Source organism: Dipodomys spectabilis, unplaced genomic scaffold, assembly GCF_019054845.1.
Source record: "Dipodomys spectabilis isolate Male_0828 unplaced genomic scaffold, ASM1905484v1 ptg000499l, whole genome shotgun sequence".
Classification (NCBI taxonomy): Eukaryota; Metazoa; Chordata; class Mammalia; order Rodentia; family Heteromyidae; genus Dipodomys; species Dipodomys spectabilis.
In genome coordinates, this window is record NW_024871176.1 from 1,464,968 (window position 1) to 1,488,424 (window position 23,457).

General features: G+C 42.4%; 1 protein-coding gene across 10 annotated transcripts in view; it reads left to right on the plus strand.

The window, feature by feature from the left end:
* Positions 1–23,457, plus strand: part of Cit (citron rho-interacting serine/threonine kinase) — a 166,004-nt gene that overhangs the window by 89,949 nt on the left and 52,598 nt on the right. For all 10 annotated transcript variants that reach the window (XM_042669642.1, XM_042669643.1, XM_042669647.1 and 7 more), the window contains 8 exons: positions 1,434–1,487; positions 3,425–3,565; positions 5,392–5,517; positions 8,931–9,026; positions 15,082–15,198; positions 16,409–16,518; positions 17,594–17,768; positions 22,401–22,598. In XM_042669642.1, coding sequence (XP_042525576.1) covers positions 1,434–1,487; positions 3,425–3,565; positions 5,392–5,517; positions 8,931–9,026; positions 15,082–15,198; positions 16,409–16,518; positions 17,594–17,768; positions 22,401–22,598 — 1,017 coding nt within the window. The remainder of the gene's footprint in view (positions 1–1,433; positions 1,488–3,424; positions 3,566–5,391; positions 5,518–8,930; positions 9,027–15,081; positions 15,199–16,408; positions 16,519–17,593; positions 17,769–22,400; positions 22,599–23,457) is intronic.

The window sequence follows — 23,457 nt, forward strand, 5'->3', positions numbered from 1 at the left end:
ATGAATGAGCTACTGCATCTGATCCTAGTATAAGCTTTTTTTGGGTAATACTGTGATTTGAACTCAGGACCTCACTCTTGGGAGGCATGTGTTCTACCTCTTCTTGGTTAATATTTGAGATAAAGTCTCACTCTGTGCCCACGCTGGCTTGAGCATAAAATTTCCTATTTTCTGTCCTATATCTCCTATTTCTCATAGCTGGGATGACAGGCGTGCACCACTGTGCCACGCCATTGTGCTTCTGCTGTATACGGAATGGCAGGCAAGCACCACTACCCGGAGCTATTGGTTGAGATGGAGTCTCATGAACCTTTTAAGCCCTGGTTGGCCTTCAGCTGTGATCTGCTGATCTCTGTCTCCCAAGTAGCTAGGATTATAGGCTTGAGCTACTGCACCCATCTGCATATTAAAGTATTACTATCAGTGGGAGTCTAAGAGGTCTTTCACAATGGCTTGAGAACTCTTTTAGGTTTATTATATTATTTATTAATATTATTATTATTATTATTTGCTGCTGTGGACTGAATCCAGCTCAAACACCAGCGCCTTTCCAGGTTTATTTTTTCCTTAATTTTTTTTTTTCTTTTTGCAGAACTGAGGTTTGAACTTAGGGTCTTGGGCTGGCACTCTACCACTGAACCACACCTCTAGCCATGCTTTTTTGCTAATTATTTTGTGAGATGGAATCTAGTGAACTTTTCTGCCCCAAATGGCCTCAAATCTTGATCCTTCAGGTCTCAGCCTTCTGTGAAGCTAGGCTTACAGGCATGAGCCAGAGACACCTGACTTTTAGTTTTACTGTGATCGTCCACCTTCCCATGTGATAGTTCTAAAAGAGAGCTAAGATACTTCTTTCTCGGTTGCATCCCCTCAGAGCATGTATATCCAGTGGTTATATCTCCCCGTTGTAGTATGTAGCTCCGAATTAAAACATGGAAATTCTAAAATCAGTTTGCTGGGTACAAGAAAGTTTCATTTGAACATGTCCATTTCTGTATACAGTGCTTCCTAAGCAGTGTCTCCATCCTTCTGCTTCTTCCCTTCTCTTTCTCATTTCCTTCTTCCCCCTCTCCCATCCCAAACCTGTCTCATCAAATTCCCTTATTCCATTTTTCACACGTGCCCGTAAACTGTTTTGACCGTGTTCACTTTGCTTCTCCCTGAAATTTTTGACTGTGTTATCAGGGCACTTGACATTTCTGTGTTGCTGGTTCTAGGAGAAAAAAAAAAATAGACTGACATGGAGCTTTGCCCTGAGATGTCAGAGCTTCTGGCAGGCCAGTTGGGTTCTTCCTTGCCATTAGTTGTTTAGAAAACAAACCCCAAGGACCCCCATGGGAACTTGAAAGAAATAGGACTGCAGTAAATGCAGCGAGATGTGAGGTGTGATGCTGATTGGCCTTTTGCCTTATTTCCTGGTGTGTCAATGATAGGTGAATGCTGAGCAGCAGCTCAAAATCCAGGAGCTCCAGGAGAAGCTGGAGAAGGTAAGCCTGAGGTGATTTTGGGGGGACCTACCCCCCCCCCCCCCACACCTATTTCCACATCCCTTTCTTTGCTTCTTTCCTGGAACATCGAAGATGAGAGAAACAGAATTAGTCACCTCGGTGCTGAGGAAAATGGAGGGGGGGAGGGAGTGATTACCTGAAAATATCAGGGTTCTGAATGTGTGTGTGTGTGTGTGTGTGTGTGTGTGTGTGTGTGTATTTTTTTTTGAGACATGTCCACAGTATTTCCTTTTTAAAACCCAAGCTATGTGAGACTCCCACGTAAAAATTTCTAATATGCTATGAGAGAGCCCAAGAGGTGGTTCCTTGTATTTCAGGGGACCTGGTGTCCCCGCATGGAGTCCTGGAGAATAGTTGGGAGACCCTCAGAGTCACAATGTGGCAGAAGACGGGCTGGGTTTGATATCCAATTTCTTGCAAATGTTTTACTAATGGCCCTGCTTCTATTTTTATTTTTATTTATTTATTTATTTATTTATTTTTTTGGGTCCCGTTGTGGGGCCTGAACTCTGGGCTTAGGCACTGTCCCTCAGCTCTTCAGCTCAAGGCTAGCGCTCTACCACTTGAGCCACAGCGCCACTTCCGGCTTTTTGCTTATGTGGTGCTGAGAATCGAACCCAGGGCCTCAGGCATGCAAGGCAAGCGCTTTACCACTGAGCCAACTTCCCAGCCCCATCTATTTTTATTTTTAATACTGTTTCCTGACTTTTCTTCCCCAGCCTTATTAAGATACAGTTGGCAAATAACAAGAACTGAAAGTTTTTGTTTTTGTTTTTTTTTACAGTTTCTCCTTTTTAAGATTTTATTCTTTTTTTTTTTTTTTTGCCAGTCCTGGGGCTTGAACTCAGGGCCTGGACACTGTCGCTTGACCTTCTTTTGCGCAAGGCTAGCACTCTATCATTTGAGCCACAGCGCCACTTCCGGCTTTTTCTGTGTATGTGGTACTAAGGAACCGAACCCAGGGCTTCATGCATTCATGCTAGGCAAGCATTCTACCACTAAGTCACCTTCTCAGACCCTTTTTAAGATTTTTTTTTTTTTTTTTTGGGTCCGATCGTGGGGCCTGAACTCTGGGCTTGGGCACTGTCCCTCAGCTCTTCAGCTCAAGGCTAGCGCTCTACCACTTGAGTCACAGCGCCACTTCCGGGTTTTTTCTTTTTGCTTATGTGGTGCTGAGGAATTGAACCCAGGGCCTCAGGCATGCAAGGCAAGCGCTCTACCACTGAGCCACCTTCCCAGCCCCCTTTTTAAGATTTTAATGAAAGCAAATACATGTGAGGCTGGTGGCCTCATATAGTCTGATCTTTCAGTGCTATTAGCTGGTAGTGTACTTAAGACCCAAATAAAAATGAGTAACTCTGAAGTCCAGCAGGTTAGCTGGGTTGTTTTTTTCTGTAATGATGGATTTGTGAATGATCACAAACTATGACTATAACGCTCCCATGCGAAGTTTTTACTTAAAAATAATTATAACTGTAGGTTTCTTGTTTTGTTTTTTATTCTGGTAAAAGTTGTGAATATTCTCCATAGGAAACTTAGCAAATGAGATCATTCAAATAACAAAGTAAGTGGTCAGAGGTAACAACGTTAATTTGTCATTGGACCAATCCATCTACAATTTTTTGGTCTGATTAACTATATTCTATATTGTATGGTGGTGGAGATGCCACTGATTTTTTTTTTTGTAGTCCAACAAAGAGAAATACATTAAACAATGACAGGATGCATGCCAGATTCAGTGGTGTTAAAAAAGTGCCCCTTCGTATAGGTGAAATTCACCACAAAAAAGAAGGCTTATGTGTGGGTTTTTTTTCCTGCTATGTATTTTGAAAAATGGATGCAGTCTACACCAAGGGTGACCTACTTTGTCCATCCACACTGTTGTTACCATCTTGTCCTTCTTGTCCCCCCGTAAGGCTGTAAAAGCTAGCACCGAGGCCACTGAGCTGCTGCAGAATATCCGCCAGGCCAAGGAACGGGCTGAGAGGGAGCTGGAGAAGCTGCAGAACCGAGAAGATTCTTCAGAAGGCATAAAAAAGAAGCTTGTAGAAGCGGAGGTGAGCACGGGGCCTCCAGCCTGCCATGGACTCACCCCAAGTGACCTTGTGATTGACCTTGGTTGTGCCAAGGGAAAGGAACGGAAAACCATCACTTAAAGAAGTTTGACCAAACTTCTTCCCTTCTGAAGATCCCTTTGAAACTTGACAGGCTTGGAAACTTTTCCACCCACCCCCAGAGGGAAGAAAGATCTGTCTCAGCCGCTCCAAGCCCACTGACGTCTCAGCAGAAGCTTTGCTGTCTGTTTCCCTCTGGCCTCCTCACTAATCTGGGAGAATTTATATTTTTAGGCTCACTATAACTGCATCTCCGAGTCTCTCTTCTTCTCCTCCTCTCTGTTTTGCCTTGCCGTCCCTCCTACCATGTGAATAATGTTTAATTTTTCAAGGCAGTACCTTTTACCCACGTGACAGTGACTCTCAGATCCATATTTTGGGGCCTCTTCTCTCCCTCAGATTCTTTGTTGTTGTTGTTGTTGAAACCTTTTATACAGTTACACTGAACATAGCACGAGTGCTTTTTTATTGTACAACTTAAGCTGAGTAGATGAATATAGAGTAAAAAAAAAAAAAAAGTGACACTTCTTTAGGGGTTTCTGCCAATCCCTGGCCTGGGATGTTTGTTCTATAGAGCAGATGTGACATCATCGTTTCCACCATTCTAGTGCTGAGTCTTTCATTTTTTTCCAACAAGTCTGGGTGTGACTCTACCCACACATGGCTCTTTAAAGCGGTCCTTACCCCCTACTCCTGGCCCTGTTTCCCCTGCTCCTCTACAATCCTGGGTGCTTCAGATTTCAGGTGACCTTGGTGTCTTCTCCCTCTTCTGGTGCCTCACATTGGTCAGGGCCACCAGCTTTCTTCTGCTCACCCTGGGCTTGAGACCTTGGCGCCGTCCCCTTGATCTTGGGCCCTGCCACTCAGTGAGTCACTCAGTCCTATAAATACATGCTGTTTCTCCCCCTCATTCCCTTACCCCCGCCCTCCTTACTGCTTCTGTAGCCTTCTTCAGAATGCAGGCCCTTTTCAGTCCAGCAAATGTAGCAGTTTCTTGGTCTTTGCTTCCTCTCAGCTAACTCTCACAGTGTGAGACTCCTGGATCCCTCCAGGCATCCCTGCCCCTTCCCAAAGCCTTCAGGCGGTTCTGTATATCTTAAGGGCACCTTTGAGCCTGGCACATGAAACTCTAACCGTCTCACCCATAAGTTCTGTCATTGCTGCCTTTTACCTGTTCCTCCCTAACCCATCCAGTGGCAAATCTAGGCTTTACCTGGGGCTTGTGCTGGCTCTTGATCACACCCCTGTTTCTGCAAATGGGCTTTGTTTTGTGTGGGACACCATTCTTCTCCTTCCTTTCCAACCCTCCCCACTTCAAACTCTCCCAAACCCTTCCTCTTCAATGCTCCCACTTCAGTGTCACTCTGCTATTGGTTGAAAGTCCTCCTTTCTGCCTCCCAGAGCATCCCACACCTGTTTTCTTCGTGTCCACACCCCTACAGCCCTTTAACGTATGTTGTCTTTCTTTGTATTTGTCTTATCTTTTGCAAGGGTTGGGGAATGACGTCATCTTCCTCTCTATTTCCCATGATGCCTAGTATGGTACTTTGCAGATAGTAGGTGCTTGGTAAATATTTGAATGAATGAATGCACTCTCGGAATCGACGCAGCTGAGCCCTTGAATTATAGAGTCTTCTTTTCTTCACTGTTGCTTCAGGTGGCCGAGAACTTTTCTTCCCGATTTGAGCATATGCCTCTGGAGGGCTCTTTCCCTCCCAAGCAGGTGGTATTGCGCCATTAAAACTCTCTGATTGATTCACGACCTACAGGAACGCCGCCATTCTCTGGAGAACAAGGTAAAGAGACTAGAGACCATGGAGCGTAGAGAAAACAGACTGAAGGATGACATCCAGACAAAATCCCAACAGATCCAGCAGATGGCTGATAAAATTCTGGTGAGCAGGAACAGAAGTTGCAAAGTCCAAAGATAAACAGGTTAGAGATTGCCAAGGGAATGGGGTGAGATAGAAGTAAACACTCCTGGTGGAGTTATTGCAGAGTTGGTGAGTTTAAGAGAGCTGGTTTCAGTTGAGCGCCATGTTGTAGAATAGTATGAATGACCAAATACTGGCTGTTTCAGCACTGGTAACAGATCTGATCATATAGATATATATAATTTTTTTTTGCTCTCTTTGCTTACTGCCTGGCATTTCTTTCTTTTTTCTTTTTGAGTAGAACATGCATCTTTTCATTTTCTATACATTTTTTAGGAGCATATACATTTTTCTCTCAGCAGAGCTCTGTACGGCTGAGTAACTTCATGTCACCAATTTACAACCCCATAAAGGTTTAGAATTTTTAGACCCAAACCCCAGATTCCTGCTTTTAGAGAAGAAAGGAATTAGTCAGACAGAATTGTTTTTCTCAGAATAGTATTTGTCATAGATCTGTGTTCACCCACTCACTCTCTGCTACAGTTGGTTTTATTGTTATAATTAAAACAGAAAAGTTTTTCTTAGATGTGGCGGGTATTTTTTTTTTTTTTTAAGGTTTGTAGTCATCTAGACCTTCTTAGGCTCTGATGACCAAAGTAATCAAGGAAACACTGCTTGCAAGTTTTGTGCCTACTAGGAAGGAAGGTGTTAACTTTGAAAGGGTCTCCTTGGATCTCTGCCCCAAAGTCAGAATTTTGTTGTCATGGTTGAGAAACTCAGTGATGATTGAAGTCCATGCATGACCTCCTTTTTGTCCCATCCCTGGGAGAGTTTTGAGTTGTTCCTCCCCATTATATAAGAAGGTAAGGAAATGAACAGGCTGCTCCATCTCTTTCTCCACGGCACTTCTTAGTAGCAGGGTTCCAGCAAGAACCTCAAGAATGACTCAAGAATGGCCAACTTACGCTTACTCAGTTTAAACCAGCCCATCTCCACCTGAATTGTTCAACCCTTGATGCATTTCTCTGTGTAGACTAGTAAGAATATGGATTGTCTCGAACAAATGGGTAAAAGAGGAATTGGTTATGTTGTACGTTGGTACCTGGTCTTTATATATGTATATGTGTCTGCACACAAAGCCAAGTGCATGACTGTTAGTCTACCCTCTCCGTTCTCTTGTTCTATCATCAAAGTTTCTCTTGGCTGTTGTCAAGGATGGGAGTTTTTATCATGAGTAAAATTAGGTCCCACTACTGCTGTCTATCCCTTGCTTGATACAAACGAAGTGGTTAACTCTCTTGTGGTTGCAAAGTATTCCTCTGTTTTAACGGTGATGTGTTCATTCATTCATTCAACAAATATTTAATGAGCTTCTACTATGTGCCAGGCACTGTTCCAGGAGCTGGGAGTGTAGCAGCAAACAGCGGTATTTGCATAACACAACTGCAGGGTTGATCCAACACAATATAGAAAAAGAGATGTTTTTAAAAAATGACAACAACAACAAAAAATGCCAAACCACCAAGCAGTCAGACTTTAGACTATCTGCTTTTCCAAATGTTTGTTTGTAATTAAAATGTGGGAATCCAGACTTCCACATTCTTGGATTTTTCTGTGTTCTAAAACTCCCATTCATAGATAGACCAGAAATTTTGGTTTCAGAAATTGTCCATCTCAGGCTTCTCAGCTATTTGGACCTATTTTTAGATTCTGATTTCCATTTTGGTGCCATCTTATGAAGACTGAAACTAAGGAAAGATGATATCAAGTGATTCTTTTTTAATCCAAAAGAAAATTAAGTGCTTTCTTTGCCTGAATGTATCTTGCCAACTGCCCAAGTGCCTTTGTGGTTGTGACTTTGTCTAACTGAAGGTGCCTTTTGCTCAAGAACCCTTTGCTTAGGATGCAGAGTGGTCCTTAGTACTGTTATATAATGATGATTCTGGGGGAACAGATCCCCCAAATGATACTTCCCTGAAAATATTTGCTATTCTCCTAAGAACTTTCCAAACAGATAATTGGAGGTTCTTATTATACCCAAGTCTTTGGCGTTAATCAAAGCAGGCAGTCCTTTAGTGAGCATACATAAAGCTCTGAAAAAGTGTTTTTATTAATTAGAATCCTGTTTACATTCAACTTTCCCATATCACATCTGTTTGATTGATGTTGATTTGTGCTTCTGGTTTTAAGACCAAACATAGATTGCAGTAGATTTTGTGCACCTGGTCTTAACGCTGAACATTTTAGTCCCGTCTCGTCCCGTTTCCGCCCTCTCCCCACCCCAAGTAAAGCCTGTGTCTACAGACTAGAATTTCAAAAGCTTAATCACTAACATTTCACGTACACGTGATTCTTAACGTCCTTTTTTTAAAGTATTTTTTTTTGCCTCCATTCCATGGACATATCCTGTATAATTTCCCCATTCTTCAGAATTCCCATAATTGCTTCCACTTCAAAGAAAAATTTCATAATAGTGCAAAGAGATGAAAACTTGGAGTAATGACTTTTGATATCAGTAATTAACTAATGGGTCCAGATTCATAAGAATTAATTTAGACGCAGCGATCTGTGTGTTCAGAGCATGCTCTGGTGAATGGAATGCGTCTTTTAAAAGTTCAGTGTATAATATGCTGACAAATGAATTGGTATAATTTCCAAATGAATTCCAATTTTGTTGAAAAAGCAGAAAACTTAACAATGGAAGAACTAAAGAGAACCTTAAATTTGAGCTACTAATATTGCTCCAGATTCTCTTTCCATCTCTAATATGTATGCATGGATTTCCCATTCTTATGACGATGATTTTGTGTTCCTGTTGGCTTGCATTAGCATTAGTTCATACAAATGTTGTATCACACATGTCTTTTGCAACATTCACATTCCACACATAGCAATCAGTGAAAATTTTGAACCTCAAAGTGCTTGAATCTTAATGTTAGTATTTCCTTTTAGATAGGGTTCTTGAGCAACAGTTTTGTGAATGAGGAAAATGCAAGATACTGTTTATTATCATAATTACTTTTCTCATTTAAGGCTGTCATAACAGTAAAACAGGCCTGAGACTCAAGACAGTGGTCAGGGGCTTTGTGCTTGTACTAAACTCTGAAGTGTTACCTTCTTTCCTTTGTTTCTCTGTGCCAAGTTGAGCAGCTACCTTCTGTCTGACCTCTGATATACTTCTGATCCTAGCCTCACAGCCTTCCACTGTGTGTGTGTATGTGTGTGTGTGTGTGTGTGTGTATGTGTATGTGTATGGTATGTGAGAGAGAGAAACCTCAGGGCCAAGCTTGGTGGGGGTTTCCTTCCCATCAGTCTTAGCTAGTAACGGAGGAGCAGCTGTTTGTTACCTGTGGTGCCTGTTTCCTTTGAGTAGCTAACAAACATTCTGGGGCTCTTCTCTTGGCACGCTTGACTGTCTATTCTTTTGTGTCCAGGAACTGGAGGAGAAACATCGAGAGGCTCAAGTCTCCGCCCAGCACCTAGAAGTACACCTGAAACAAAAAGAACAGCACTACGAGGAGAAAATCAAGGTAATGGCACTTCTGATCTTCCCTGGCATACCTCCTGTAGTATGTGTGTGGGGTTCTTCTCTTCCCAGGCATGTCTGGCTGCTTCTTGCCATACCAAAGGGCTGTTTGGTATAAATGCTGTCTTTATTTCCTGACAAGAGGCTTTGAAGTTTAAAGTTAAAAAAAAATGTTATTAAGTATTTCAATTATATCTTTTTTTCCTTTTTAGTATTTCACTGTCAGTCATGAAAATTTAGATGTAGCTATGTTTTTACACATGCTTTACTTTCTTTTTCTTCCTGTGTCTCAGACCTCAGGATCTTTTCATTTGTTTTAAAATACATCATTAGAGTTGAGTGTGATGGTTGTGCTTGTAATCCCAGTACTTGAGAGGCTAAGATAGGAGAATCTTGAGTTCAAGGCCCAGCTTTGGCTATGTAGCAGGTTTTAGACCAAGCTGGGTGACATAGGGAGAGGTTATTTTAAAAAAACGAAATAAAAAAATCCCAAGACTATCCCTGAAAACTTTTTTTCACTGAAGATCTGGTAGCAAGCTTTCTTGCTGTTATTCTGAAAATGCGGCTCTTGCACTCCCATTCTTGAAGCGTTTGACAGGGAATAGCATCTCCGTTGGCTGTTATCTTCCTACATCCCTCCCTGATTGAGGTTGTGAAGTCAACTGTTAGTAGTAGTCTTACCAGCTTGCTTTGAAACTAATCTTTTTCTTTAAAGTTTTACTTTGACTTTAATTCTTTTGAAGTTTTGCTGAGGTATCTATATTTTATTTTATATTCTTGGAGCCATATAGAGATTTCAAAGAGGTTGGCATCATTTTTTTTTTTTTTTTTACTGTAGGAAATTAATGGTCATTCTGTCTCAAGTGGTCTCCTCCTTTTTTGTCTTTCCATTTGAGAACTCGATTAAACATCTGTGAGATGACCTCTAATTTACTTGTTCTTTTTTATATTTCCCATTTTTCTGTTTCTTTGTGCTCCATTCTGAGTAATTTCTGCTGCCTTGTTTTCCTGTTTGCTAACTCTCCTAGCTCTGTCTAATCTGCTGTTTTACTTGCCTACTGAGTTTTTAATTTCAGTAATTATATATATACATATATATGTATATTAATGGCAGGCATGCTGTTTGGTTCATTCACAAATACATTTGCTTAATTAACTCAATTTTTAAATTTTGTGCATTTATTTTCAGGTCAGTCTTTCATTTCCTAAAAAGCAGTGCTAAGCACAGTTGTTTGATTATTGGTATTTTTGATGAGTATTTTGTTATTTTTCTTGGTTTTCTTTTTTCCGCAGGGCTTGTTTCCTTTTGTGTGCCTGGATGTGTGTGTGTGTGTGTGTGTGTGTGTGTGTGTGTGTATGTTTGTGTGCCTGTATATTTTCGGCTAAACTGGGAAACCATATGTTTTTATATATATAATATATATATATATATATAGAGAGAGAGAGAGAGAGAGAGAGATGGATGGCGGGGAGAATTTTTTTTTTGGTGGGGCTTAAACTCTGGGCCTGGGAGCTGTTCCTCAGCTCTTCAGCTCAAGGTGAGTGCTCTACCACTGGAGCCATGGTGCCACTTACTGTTTTCTGAGTGGTTTATTGGAGATAAGAATCTCATAGCCTTCCCTGCCCAGGCTGGCTTTGAACCACTATCCTCAGATCTCAGCCTCCTGCGTGGCTAGGATTACAGGCATGAGCCACCACGCCTGGCTTGAAAACTTTGTTTTGTAATGTGCTTGGGTTTGAATTTAGTGCCTTACACTTACTAGGCAGGCAGGTGCTCTATAGTTGAGCCATGTCCCAGGCCTTCTTTGGAAAATGATAATGGGAAGTTTTTTGGGACATTGGATGAAAATGTGTACCTGTCTTGGTGTGTGTGTGTGGGTGTAATCCTGAGTTTCTTTTTCTATCTTGATTTAGCAAATGCCTCTTGTTAAAAACAGCTTTGGCCAGGTGTCAGTGGTTTACACCTTTAATCCTCGTTATCCAGGAAGCTGAGATCCAGAGGATCTCAGTTTAGAGCCAGCCCAGACATTAAAGTCAGCTTGACTCCAAGATATTTCCAAAATAACTACTAAAAAGCTGGGCTGGTTTTGAATCTTTAACTACTTTATTTTTTGCATAGGGGATCAGGAAAAAAATGTTTTTTGTCCTTTTTTCATTTCTCCCTACTTTTTTTTTTCCTGTCCTGAGCATTGAACTCAGGGCCTGAGTACCATCCCTGACTTTCTTTTGCTTAAGGCTGGTACTCTATCACTTGAACCACAGGTCCACTTCTGGCTTTCTTTGGTAGTTTACTGGAGATAAGAGTCTTATAGACTTTTCTGCCCAGGCTGGCTTTGAACAACGATCCTCAGATCTCAGTTTTCTAAGTAGTTAGTAGCAATACCTACTGGCATCTGGCCATTTTTCCTTACTTGTAACTCTGTTTACTAAAACTTAAAAAAAAAGCAAGGCTGGAGATGTGGCTCAAGTGGTAGAGTGCCATCTGGACAAATGTGAAGCCCAAAGTTGAAACCCTGGTACTAGAAAAAGAGTAAACAAATACAAAACAAACAAACAAAAAACCCAAACAGAAAACTGGCTTTGTATTATTCTTTCTTATCTTTTCCTGCTTCTTAACTCTCTTGCTCACTTTTAAGTGCTTGTGAAGAAATGTTTCTGTATTTTCTCAAGAATATTTTAAATTGTTTTCAGTAGGAGGGCTGGCCTGACTCATCTAGCCCACTGTTTTCTCTGAAATGGATGTCTGCTGATCACTTTCCTTTTAAGAAAATCACATCACGTTTTCATAATGACTCTCTCCAAGCTTTCAGCTCGTTCCTACGTTCTTGAGAAGCAGGCATGGCCATTACATCTAAAATACGATCTCCTCCCCTTTCACACCAGATATTGTCAGGTTTTTTGGGTAATCTTGTCATAGTTTTGGTTGATACCTTGGCCATGCTCACCCTGTCCCCCCTTTCCTCCCCCCCAATCTTCCCTCCTGTTTTCTTTGACCCTTGGTGTGAGTTTTCAGTTAATTTTCATTAAGATGAATATAGGAGAATAACTCAGAAGTGATCTCAGAATGTTCTTATTATAGGACAACCCCTCCCCCTTCCAGCCTTAATGGCTTTTCAACTTTGTATACCAATTTTTAGTTTCAAAGAATTCTTATTGGTTTCCTGACTCTTTAGAACAAACTGATTTTCAGAAAACGATGAGACTGTATACAGTAGTCCACTAGCACCTTTGCATGATGACAGTAATCTTTTGAAAAATCCACTGTGTGATTTGAGTGATTATACCCACGTTCCCATCAAAAACCATGTTCCACTTGGTGCTGGTGGCTCATGTCTACAATCCTAACTACTTAGGTGTCTGAGATCTGAGGATCAGGGTCCATATCCAGGCTGGGCAAACAGCTCCAAGAGATCCAAGAGACTATTCTTGCCAATTAACTGTAAAGAGCCAGAACTGGAAGCATGGTTTAAGTGGTAGAGGACCAGCTGTGTGTTGCTACCTGTAGCCTGGAACTGAAGAAATTAGAACAGAGAAGAGAGTAAAAAAGCAGGATCCAGAGGGTCAAAGCTTACCGACTCTTGAATACTTCCTATAAGCAAGCCTGTTTACTTAGTTTAGTACAGGGAAGGTTACCATAAGTATATGCAGAAAACAAGATATCAGTTTATTCTGTCATTACAATCATTGACAAGAAACAGAGTTTGTGTAAATATTGAATAACCGGCTCCCTTATTGTGTTGGGGGTGAAGACTGCAACTTAGACACAACTTAGACATCTATCCTACTTTATCTGTTTTGACCTTTCTAGGGTTCCGTTCTCAGCTTTCTGAGTACTGATGAGGTTGCCTTCCAACCTCTTAACCCTTGCCTAGTCTTTTTTTTTTTTTGTCTGTCGTGGGGCTTGAACTCTGGACCTAGGCGCTGTCCCTCAGCTCTTCAGCTCATGGCTAGTACTCTACTGCTTGAGCCACAGCTCCACTTCCAGTTTTCTATTGGTTTAGTGGAGATAAGAGGCTCATGCACTTTCCTGCCCAGGCTGGCTTTGTACCTTAATCCTCAGATCTCAGCCTCCTGAGTAGCTAGGATTACAGGTGTGAGTCTTCAGTGCCTGGCGTCTCTTTCCTTACAGTTCAGCTTCAGAGCTAAAAAGCTGAATGGAGGTCCTAAAACGAAGCCCCAGGATTGGCGTGTGTGTGTGTGTGTGTGTGTGTGTGTGTGTGTGTGTGTGTGTGTGCGTGTGTGCGTGTGTGCGCGCACACACACACACACACACACACAGAGCCATATTCTGTCTTAAGTCAATTTAGGTGTCTTCAATGGGATCCTTAATTTCTAAATACTTCTTCTCTTTTCTTCCCCTCCCCCACCCAAACATATTCTTGTTCATCCTTCTGCCACCTGTCAAAAGCTGAGCGATGCTTCTTCTGGTCCAGTTACCTCTTATTTGTATCCATCACTGCCAAAGCCAAGGTCTTATTTTGAACAATGGTGTCCTGAAAATGTCTTTCAGGACGTTAGCGCCCCACGAAAAAGGAGCACATCCGCTCTCACTATTCTGTAGTCTCTGCTGCCTTTTAGACGGAAAGAACTTTGTTTTTATAGATCTCAGGGAATGTTAGGGAAAGGTCTTTTTTTGCTTCTATCTTCCCTGCTGGAAATCTGTATTAAACCACTTCTTTTTAACCTTGTCTGCTTTGTGTTGCCTGTTCCCTCTTTTCTAAGGCCATTTGAGTAATAATTAGGCTCATACCCCAGATTCCACCCTGTTCTTGCTTATAATTTTAGCATCACTCTCAGACATCTAGGAGAGGGGGCCACTTTCCCCGTTGAGCGGCTCCCATCCTCTTATGACCCTGCTCTCCACCTTCTGCTCTTCTCCACCGACTCCCATTTTATTTTTTTTTCATCAGTCAGTTCTAGTTGAAAGCCCTCTTTGAAGTTTGTTCTTTCCTTTATCATGTGGACCCTTTCCCTGCTGACCAGTTCCTTTTAGAGATGATGTCCCCAGGGAGCTATGCCAACCTCTCCACAATAGGCAGATTTCAGTGCCATCTGTGACCCCAGTTCTTGCAACTTCATCCCCAACATCCTCTTGTCCTGCTTGATGTAGTTGGTGTCATTGGCAAAGGCAGAGGGATTCTTTGTGATGGAGAGGCATAGGGTCTTGGTCAAAGGCTTGGGTGAGTTTATCATGTCTTCTTTCTTCTTTTCTGTCTCAATTGGTGTTTTGGCAAGTGGTTAGGTCTGTGTGTACCTTAGAACATTAGATCAGCCTGGTGGTTGGTGACACCATTACTGTTTTATTTTTTTCCCCTCTTGGGAACAGTAGGTGCTTACAAGGCCATTCTCAGCTCTTAGACCATAGGATTTCTTTTCCCCTGGGAAAGGCTTTTTTTTTTTCTTTCCAGGGACTTTTTTTTCCCCCTCTAGGTAGATTAAAGAGTAGAGGGGAAAGACTTTTTTTTTCTCCTCCTTTTCTTTTCCACCTATTGACCGTGCCATCTACATTACTGGTAGGCAGCATCCTCTCGTCCCTGGCTGTTTCTGAACATCAGCCTCCTTTGCACAGACTTCTTCTGGCTTCAGCGTCTCTCCCTTCACACATGCCGTGTAGGAGCATCCAGCACAGGTTTTGTACAAATCAGGAGCAAGGAGTGTCCTGAAAACTACTGGTGCCTTGTCTAAGAAAAAGTTATCCCCAACTAATACTTGTAAGTTACAAGAACTTTATCTCCTGGTTCTAGATCAGTTAGAGAGATCTTTTTCTCCCTTCTCATTCTGGAATCTACTTCATCTTGACTATCTTTTCTGGTCTTTGTGGCTGCTGATTTTAAAGTTAGTTAACTAGTTCAAGTCCATCTGATACTTTGATGAATTCTTCATCTCCATCTTAGTTGAGAAACAGATTCCTGATTTTTCCATTCTCTTTACTCTTGGCTTTGGAGGCCTTAACCTTTCTACTGCTTTCTCCTTCTTTCCCTCTTTTCTCATGTTGCTCCGTTTAGACCCCAACCCCCAGTCTTGGCTACACAGGACATTGATTTCTTTTGTTTTCCTAGGTATTGGACAGTCAGATAAAGAAAGACCTGGCTGACAAAGAGAGCCTGGAGAACCTGATGCAGAGACACGAAGAGGAGGCCCATGAGAAGGGCAAGATTCTCAGCGAGCAGAAGGCGGTAAGTACAAGAGCCTCGTTTTCCAAAGGAGGGGTTCTGAAAATATGCCATGAATCACTCACTTGAGAAAATCCATCTCATTTGGTGGCTTTTTTCTGTGTGATCTTGGGGAGTTTATACGTAACAGGAAGCTTTCTCTGAAACTGCTTCCTGTACAAAAAAAAAAAAAAAAAGGAATAGCCAGTGGTGATGGGGTCAGCCTTATGCTTTTCTTTAATAAGTCATGTGGATTTGCCACCTACTAGGACATGATCCTCCAAAATGCCTCCTCAAAACAAACAAAAAAAACAGTGGCCCTGGCGTGCATTTTTCTACTTTTTGTTTGCTAGTTTCTGTTCTTTCTAACCCATGGGAGCTATCTCAGAAACCCACTATTCTCAGAATTCACTCAGGATCATTGTGAATACAATATTCTTACTATCTCAGACTCCCTTCAAGACTTTGCATATCAGAATCTCTAAGGGAGGGTTGTGGGAATTTTTTTTCTTTCAATGTTAACTAGCAGCCAACCTCCCCCATCCCTGGTTCTTATTATTCAGTAAGTTGGGGGTGAAATGGTGGTGTAGAAAAACATGTGATCATTCTGAACTTGCATGTCCAGGTCACATGCATGAGACATGGGGAATGTAAGAAAACCTGCTTATACCTGGCATGTCAGGTTCTCTTTTTTTTTTGGTCGGCCGTGGGGCTTGAACTCTGGGCCTGGGCCCTGTCCCTCAGCTCTTCAGCTCAAGGCAAGCGCTCTACCACTTGAGCTACAGCAGCACTTCCGGTTTTCTGGTGGTTTATTGGAGATAAGAGTCTCATGGTCTCTCCTGCCTGGGCTGGCTTTGAACCTTGATCCTCAGATCTCAGCCTCCTGAGTAGCTAGGATTACAGGCATGAGCCACCAGCGCCCGGCTATGTCATGTTCTCATATGGACACTTTTGTGTGTTTATAGAGCAAGCCAAGCCATTTAGGCAGTGTGGAGACACTTAATTTCAGTTAGAAAACAACTGAGTGCCATCCATTTGAGTAATGGCACCCGTGAGCTTTGGGGTAGAGAGTAATGGCACCCTTGAGCTTTGGGGTAGAGAGTAATGGAGTCCCTTGTTGTCTCTGGCCAGCCTGCTGGCATTTCAGAGGAAGTGTGTACCCTGGCTTACGTTGCCCACATTCATCCTAGTGTGGTCTAGCAGGTGAGGTTTCAAAGCATCCCCTATGTTTCAGATGATCAATGCGATGGATTCCAAGATCAGATCTCTGGAACAGAGGATTGTAGAACTGTCAGAAGCTAATAAACTTGCGGCAAATAGCAGTCTCTTTACCCAAAGGAACATGTAAGTGTTTAGAGTTGAACTATGTATACAACTATACATTGGTCTTTTCCTCTTGATATCCAGACTCTTTTCTCCCTCTCTCTGGTGGAGCTTCAGCAAATTTAATTACTTCTGTACCTTGGCCCCGTCCTTGTATACTTGTATAATTTTGCCCTCTCTTAAATGCTCTTACTACTGTGGCCTCTGTTTTGAATCAGGTTTTCTTAAGTACTTCAAATTACCATCAGATTACAGAGTGCTTTGGTCTGTCTAATGAGACTATTTATAGTGTGCTTTCAAAAAGCTGCTGCCCCTGTTCCCCAGATGTGCCTTCTGTAATCAGTAAGAGGTGATCTTGTGTGCACCCAATTGGGCCATCCATTCTGCTGTAGTTAGCTAGCTACCCCCTGGGGGGAGGACGCCTGTAGTTCAGCAAGGACTTGTCTGTATCCAGGAGCACTCTGATTATAACTTTTTTTGGTTTTTTTTTGCCTGAAGAATTATACTGTCCAAGAATTTTACCGCCTCCACCCCCTTTTCCCCCGATTTTTCCCTTCAGAGAAAAACATCTTCCCCTTAATCTAAACTAGTTCGATTGATTACTTTTCAGACTTGGAGGACTTGGAGTTATCCTAGGTTTTGATACTTGTAAACAGTTGGGTGGAGTGGTGAGGAAGTCCTGCAGAGAACTAGAAGGAATAACATCATCTCTCCTTTATTGCAACTTTTTCCCAGAGTCTGTACTGGTGAGCTGTCGGGACCATTCCTGTACTCAAAGGAGGCCCTTTCCTGCTCTCCTGTATAGACTCTCAAAGACGATAAGAAATAAAAGTCGACCAAAGGAGTGAAATGTGAGCATCTCTATGCCCTCATTGACCATACTCAACCCCATAGTGAGGGACGCTGAGCAGTGATGACTGATTGGTTCCCAGGTTCCCAGGCTGTGGTCCTGCCTATGAGGTCACATCAGGAATATCCATAGTGCCCTTGATGAGGACTCATACCTTGGCTCAGTTCTGTCTGTTGTCCTGTGGAGACCTGTTCACCTCTGATCTGACTTTTAATTTTATTTGGATCTTTCCACCACCCCCACTAGGAAGGCCCAGGAAGAGATGATTTCAGAACTCAGGCAACAGAAATTTTATTTGGAGACACAGGCTGGGAAATTGGAGGCCCAGAACCGAAAGCTGGAAGAGCAGCTGGAGAAAATCAGCCACCAAGATCACAGTGACAAGAATCGGTTGCTGGAGCTGGAGACAAGGCTCAGGGAGGTGAGATGCTGGGTGATCTCCTGAGAGCTTTCATTGGGGGAATTTAGGCCCTCAACCAGCCAGGTTTCAAGCATAAAGAAACATGTACCCAGGAAGCCTTGTTCAGGCAGTGGCCTTGAGCATGGTGACTAAGAGTGTAGTTGGGCCACATGGTTCTCGATTAGCATTCTTTTTTTTTTTTGGTTGGTTGTAGAACTTGAACTCTGGGCCTTGGAGCTGTCCATGAGCTCTTCAGCTCAAGGCAAGTGCTCTACCACTTGAGCCACAGCACCACTTCTGGCTTTCTGGTGGTTAATTAGAGATAAGAGTACGAACTTTGCTATCCAGGCTGGCTTCAAACCATGATTCGCAGATCTAAGTCTCCTGAGTAGCTGGGATTACACATGTGAACTACTGGTGTCCAGCCAGATGATCTTTCTAAGGAAAAGACTTCAATAGATGGGTCTGAGAGTTACCTACCCTTGGGGAACACTCATGTTTGGTCATGTCTTTATTTGTATTGGAATATTTACAATAAAGGCATGTCCCCAAAAAGACAGAAAAACTGCGATCTCATGTTTCCTGGAGTTTCCAAGGTATGAGTCCCTTCCATTAGGATCACCTGGAGTGTCTTACAATGTACACTCCTTGGTATCACCTCTTTTTAAAAAAATTCTTTTAGTTTTAAATTAGCCTACATTAATAGTATTAAGAGGGTTTCATTATGTTGATTTCATAGATATAGATGTATATAGAGGCCTTCAGCTTTTAAAAAATAAAATTGTTTTATATACCACATTCTATATATATATATTTTTAATGTGGTACTGAGGAATTGAACCCAGAGCCTCATGCATGCTAGGCAAGCACTCTGCTACTAAGCCACAATCCCAGTCTTCCACATTCTTTTTTTATCCATTCATCTCTTGTAGGGCATTGGGACTGTTTGCATAACTTAGCTAAGGTACAGATGCCTTTGTGATGTCCTGTCATATAAAATTTTGGCTAATGCCCTGGAAGTTTTGTCTTGGAAATCATGGGATAGCTTGATGTTTTAGTTTTTTAAGAATCAGGGCTGGGAAGGTGGCTCAATAGTAGAGCGCTTGCCTCGCATGCATGAGGCCCTGGGTTTGATTCCTTAGCACCACATAAGCAAAAAGAAAAAAGCCGGAAGTGGCGCTGTGGCTCAAGTGGTAGAGCGCTAGCCTTGAGCTGAAGAGCTGAGGGACAGCGCCCAGGCCCAGAGTTCAGGCCCCACGACCGGACCACCCCCCCCCCCAAAAAAAAAAAAGAATCTCCATACTGATTTCCATAATGGTTGCACTAATTTACATTCTTACCAACAGTTGTGTGTTAGGGTCCCTTCTTCCTGGCCTCCTCACCAACACTTGTTTGTATTCTTGATGGTGGCTAATCCTTAATGGACTTGAGTGGAATGGCAGTGTTGTTTTGATTTGTTGTTTTGATTATATAAGTGATAAAGGAAGTAGGAAATGTGAAATGAGTCAAGAGCAGACAGGAAGGGGGAGAATGATAGAAGGGATGATCACGAAGCAGTGGACCCGAAAGTGGATGTTCAGTTGTAACTCCTTTGCACAGCATTTTGAGGTTTAGAAAAAAATCACCGGAAATGGGGAAAGAAATTTTTATTTTCAACAAGATCCCCTGGCAATTTGTCTCTCCCCTGGAGTTTGAGAATTGTCAACCTAGTTGTCTAAAAGCCCTCGATGGCGCCCTCACCACTACAGTTCAGGCTATATTTTTATTCTTGCTGGTAGAGTCAGCCTTAAGGAAGTGAGTGTAAATAATCCAGACAGATTTCTTTAGCTTGGGAGCATCAGCTGGCTGTATTTTGCCTTCCCTTTCCAAATATGTCTGTCTTCCCGAGCCTGCCCTGCAGCAGTAGCTCATCTGGGCAATTACAGTGTCCCCAAGGAAGCTTGTTGCTTTTTTTTTTTCTTTCTTGAATCAGTCTAGCAACTCTTCCCCTCTATCCCCCAGGATGGTAGGAGAAACTTAAAATGTTTCATAAGAGGCTCAGGGCTCTATATTCTCCCTGGGAGTTTTACAGTTTAGCTCTAAATATAACAAGGCCTGTCCATCTTCTCTCTGGCAACATGCTGCTATTGAGATTAAGAGCAGAGGCTTCGGCCTCAGATCTGATCCACATGAAAGGGCCCGATTCTTTCCCCTTCTCCTGTGGGTACAGCTGTAGCTTTTCTCTAGCAAAGCATGTGGAGTCTTCAAGGTGAAAGGCTTCTGGGTTCGCCTTCCACTGCCCAGTGTCCTGCTCCTGATCTATCCTTCACCCCGTCACCTGTCTCTCAGGGTTTTGTAAAGGGATAATCAGGATTGTGCAGGCTTACTGGTAAAGTCCCAGCCTGCTCTGATGGCTGATATTATAAGTATTGGCAAGCAAGGACTGGAGCCAGACTCCTGGGTTTGAATGCAAGCCCTGCCATAGTTGTTGGGATTAAAAAAAATTTATGCTTATTTAGCTATGTGATGTTTGCTCACTTGCTTACTTTCTCAATGGCACAGTTTGCTTGTCTGTAAAGTGGAGATGATGGTAGTCTCCCCCCGCCCCCCCCCACATACATACACTGTGGTTGTTATGAAGATGAATACAAGGCCTAGTGTGTTCTAAGGGCTTTGGGATATTCTGGTGCCATCCCTGTGGTCATCATCATCCAGACCTTAGAGCTGTGACTTTAGAGTTGGATTTGTTAAGGACTTCTGGATCTAACGAAAACCTACCGGTTTTTGTGGTAGTAGACATTGCTGTTACAGTAATGTCTACATTACATAGTAATTACATGGCAACATCGACATTACTACTGCAGACTAATGGAGCAGACATTAGTTACTGCATTATTCTCATCAAGTTCAAGTTCAACATTTAATTGACACTTTATTTTACTTTTTTTTTTTCAGTTGTGGGGCTTGAACTCAGAGCATGGGCTCTGTCCCTGAATTTTTTCACTCAAGACTAGTGTTCTACCACTTGAACCACAGCTCCACTTCCAGTTTTCTGGTGGTTCATTGGGAGATAAGAGTCTCATGGACTTTTCTGTCCTGGCTGGCTTTGAACTGCTATCCTCAGATCTCAGCCTCCTGAGTAGCTAGGATTGAGTCACTAGCACCTAGCACCTTTTATTTTACTTATGACACTGGCTTTTCCTCTTTTCTTCCCCCTGGTGGCCAGTGGTTTTTAACACCTGTTTAGAAACACAGGAGACAACCTTTGACTCTTCCCCTCTGCCCTTTGTTTCCTGTCCCATCCAAAATTAACCACCAAGTCTTATTGGTTTGGGCCTTTGGCAGTTCCTCCTTCTCTTCACCCTGAGGACCATTTGATATCTCCTCTGTATCCCCTAGCCTAGTGAGCCAAGTTCCTACCCCACATCCCTACTGGCAGTCCCCTTAGCTAGTGAATGAGCTCCCCATGGGCAGCATCTTTTACACTTGGCATTGGTCCATGGAGCAACCTTGTCAGCCCCAGTTAGGTTAGTAGACATGCCTCAGTCTCCATTACCACCTTACCTTTGCATGTCCTTATGGATTCTTCAACAGAACTGAACAGATCAGAGTCATTTCCTATAACATCCTTACTTGTCCTGACCATTGCACTTGACCTCAGTGTATGGGGATGCTTGGTTTTAACTTTCCTTTTCCCCCAACTTGAAGGCAGAGACTGTCTTTCATTTCTATTTTCCTATTTGCACAGAGAATGGCTAAGTAAATTTTGCTTGAGTGCATGAAACATTGAGTTGGATGGATGGGCAGATGGAGGGAGAGATTACCTCAAACTATGATATTAATGCATGATATCTCATGAGAATCAGTCAGAGCAGAGCGAGACTGTTTGGAAGAAATAGAATTCAGCCTGTTGTTCCATTTTGCGTTCTAATTATAAAGGTGTCTCTAACTAATATGATGTTATTTATATCCACTTACCTTTAAATACCTTTCTAATAAGGATAACTGTCATAATTTTCTTTCATGATTCTTGCTGTGTAACTTTTCTTTTAAAGCTTGCCCAGGCATTTGGATATTTGTAAGCAAGAGATGGTTAGATTATACAGTCTTATAGTCCATTGGGAATGGGTTCCTGGTCTCTCCTGTGATACCAAAATCTGGATGCTCAGCTCTATTATGTAAAATGGAGAAGCATTTGCATGTAACCTACACACATCCTCATGTATACTTTATATCTCTAGATTACTCAGATATATGTTACAATGTAAACATAGGCAAATAGTTACACTGTATTGCTTAGGGAACAATGCCAAGTCTGTACATCTTCAGGCATGTTCAATCCAGATGTAGTTTTCTTATTTTCTCTGGATAGTTTCAAGCCATGGTTGGTTGAATCCAGGATTATAGAACCAAGGCTGATGTCTTCCTGTGGGTCCTTTCATATTGATCTTAGAAACTGATGAGTACTGAGAAGTTGAGTCTTAGACCAGGTTTAAGCTGCAGGTTGATTTTCAGGTCCTGTCTGCATTTTCTCTTCCTTTGAGGTTCACCAAGCATCTCTCTCTCTCTTTCTCTCTCTTTCCCTTTCTCTCTCTCTCTCTCTCTCTCTCTGTATCTATCTCTGTGTCTATCTCTGTCTCTCTCTCTTTGTCTGTTTCTCTCTGTCTCTCTCAGGTCAGCCTGGAGCATGAGGAACAGAAGCTGGAGCTGAAGCGCCAGCTCACAGAGCTGCAGCTGTCCCTGCAGGAGCGCGAGTCACAGCTGACGGCCCTGCAGGCCGCCCGGGCTGCCTTGGAGAGCCAGCTTCACCAGGCAAAGACAGAGCTGGAGGAGACGACAGCCGAAGCAGAAGAGGAGATCCAGGCTCTCACGGTAGGTCTGTCTGGGAGTAGCACCATCAGGCTAAGGTCTCAGCTAGAAGGAGCATGGTACGAGGATCTTTCTTTACCCTTGCAGATCCTAGTAGGGAAAAAGAGATCCACAGAGAGAGTTAATTGGCAGAAAGTGGGCTTTATAGACTTCTCCTTCATTGGAGTTAGTATGTGAGCTCAAAATTCTTCCTTTATGTATCCTCCTTCTTTATAAACAATTATGTTTCAAATTTTGTTTACCTGGTCTTTTAGTTTATATTTTCAATTTTTAAAAAAATTAAATTTTTAATTGAAAACTTTAGTTTTTAATAGTCGTAAAAATAACAATAATCTTATATTTTACAGTAGGGTTCCTCTCCACCCCTAGTACTGGGGATTTAATTCAAGGCCTTGTACTGGTGGCAGGACTCTACTTCTTGGGTCAAGCCTGTAGCCCATTTTTGCACCAGTTATTTTTGAAGTAGGGTCTCATTTTGTCTGGGCCAGCCTGAACTATGATCCTCCTCCTTAGGCTTCCTTGTTGGAGAGAGCGGGAATAAGCTACTGCACCCAACCATTGGTTGAATTGGACTGGCATCCATTTTTTTTTGCCCAGGCTTGCTTTGAACTGCTATCCTCCTTCATCTCCACCTCCAAGTAGTTAGGATTACAGGCTTGAGCCATCTTGCAATATTCTTGCTACCATATTTCTGTTTTTATTTTGTTTTGTTTGTGTTATTTTTAAAGCTGTGGATTCTGCTTTATGTCTTCATTTTTATTTTTATTTATTTATTTAGGGTCCGGTCGTGGGGCCTGAACTCTGGGCTTGGGCACTGTCCCTCAGCTCTTCAGCTCAAGGCTAGCACTCTACCACTTGAGCT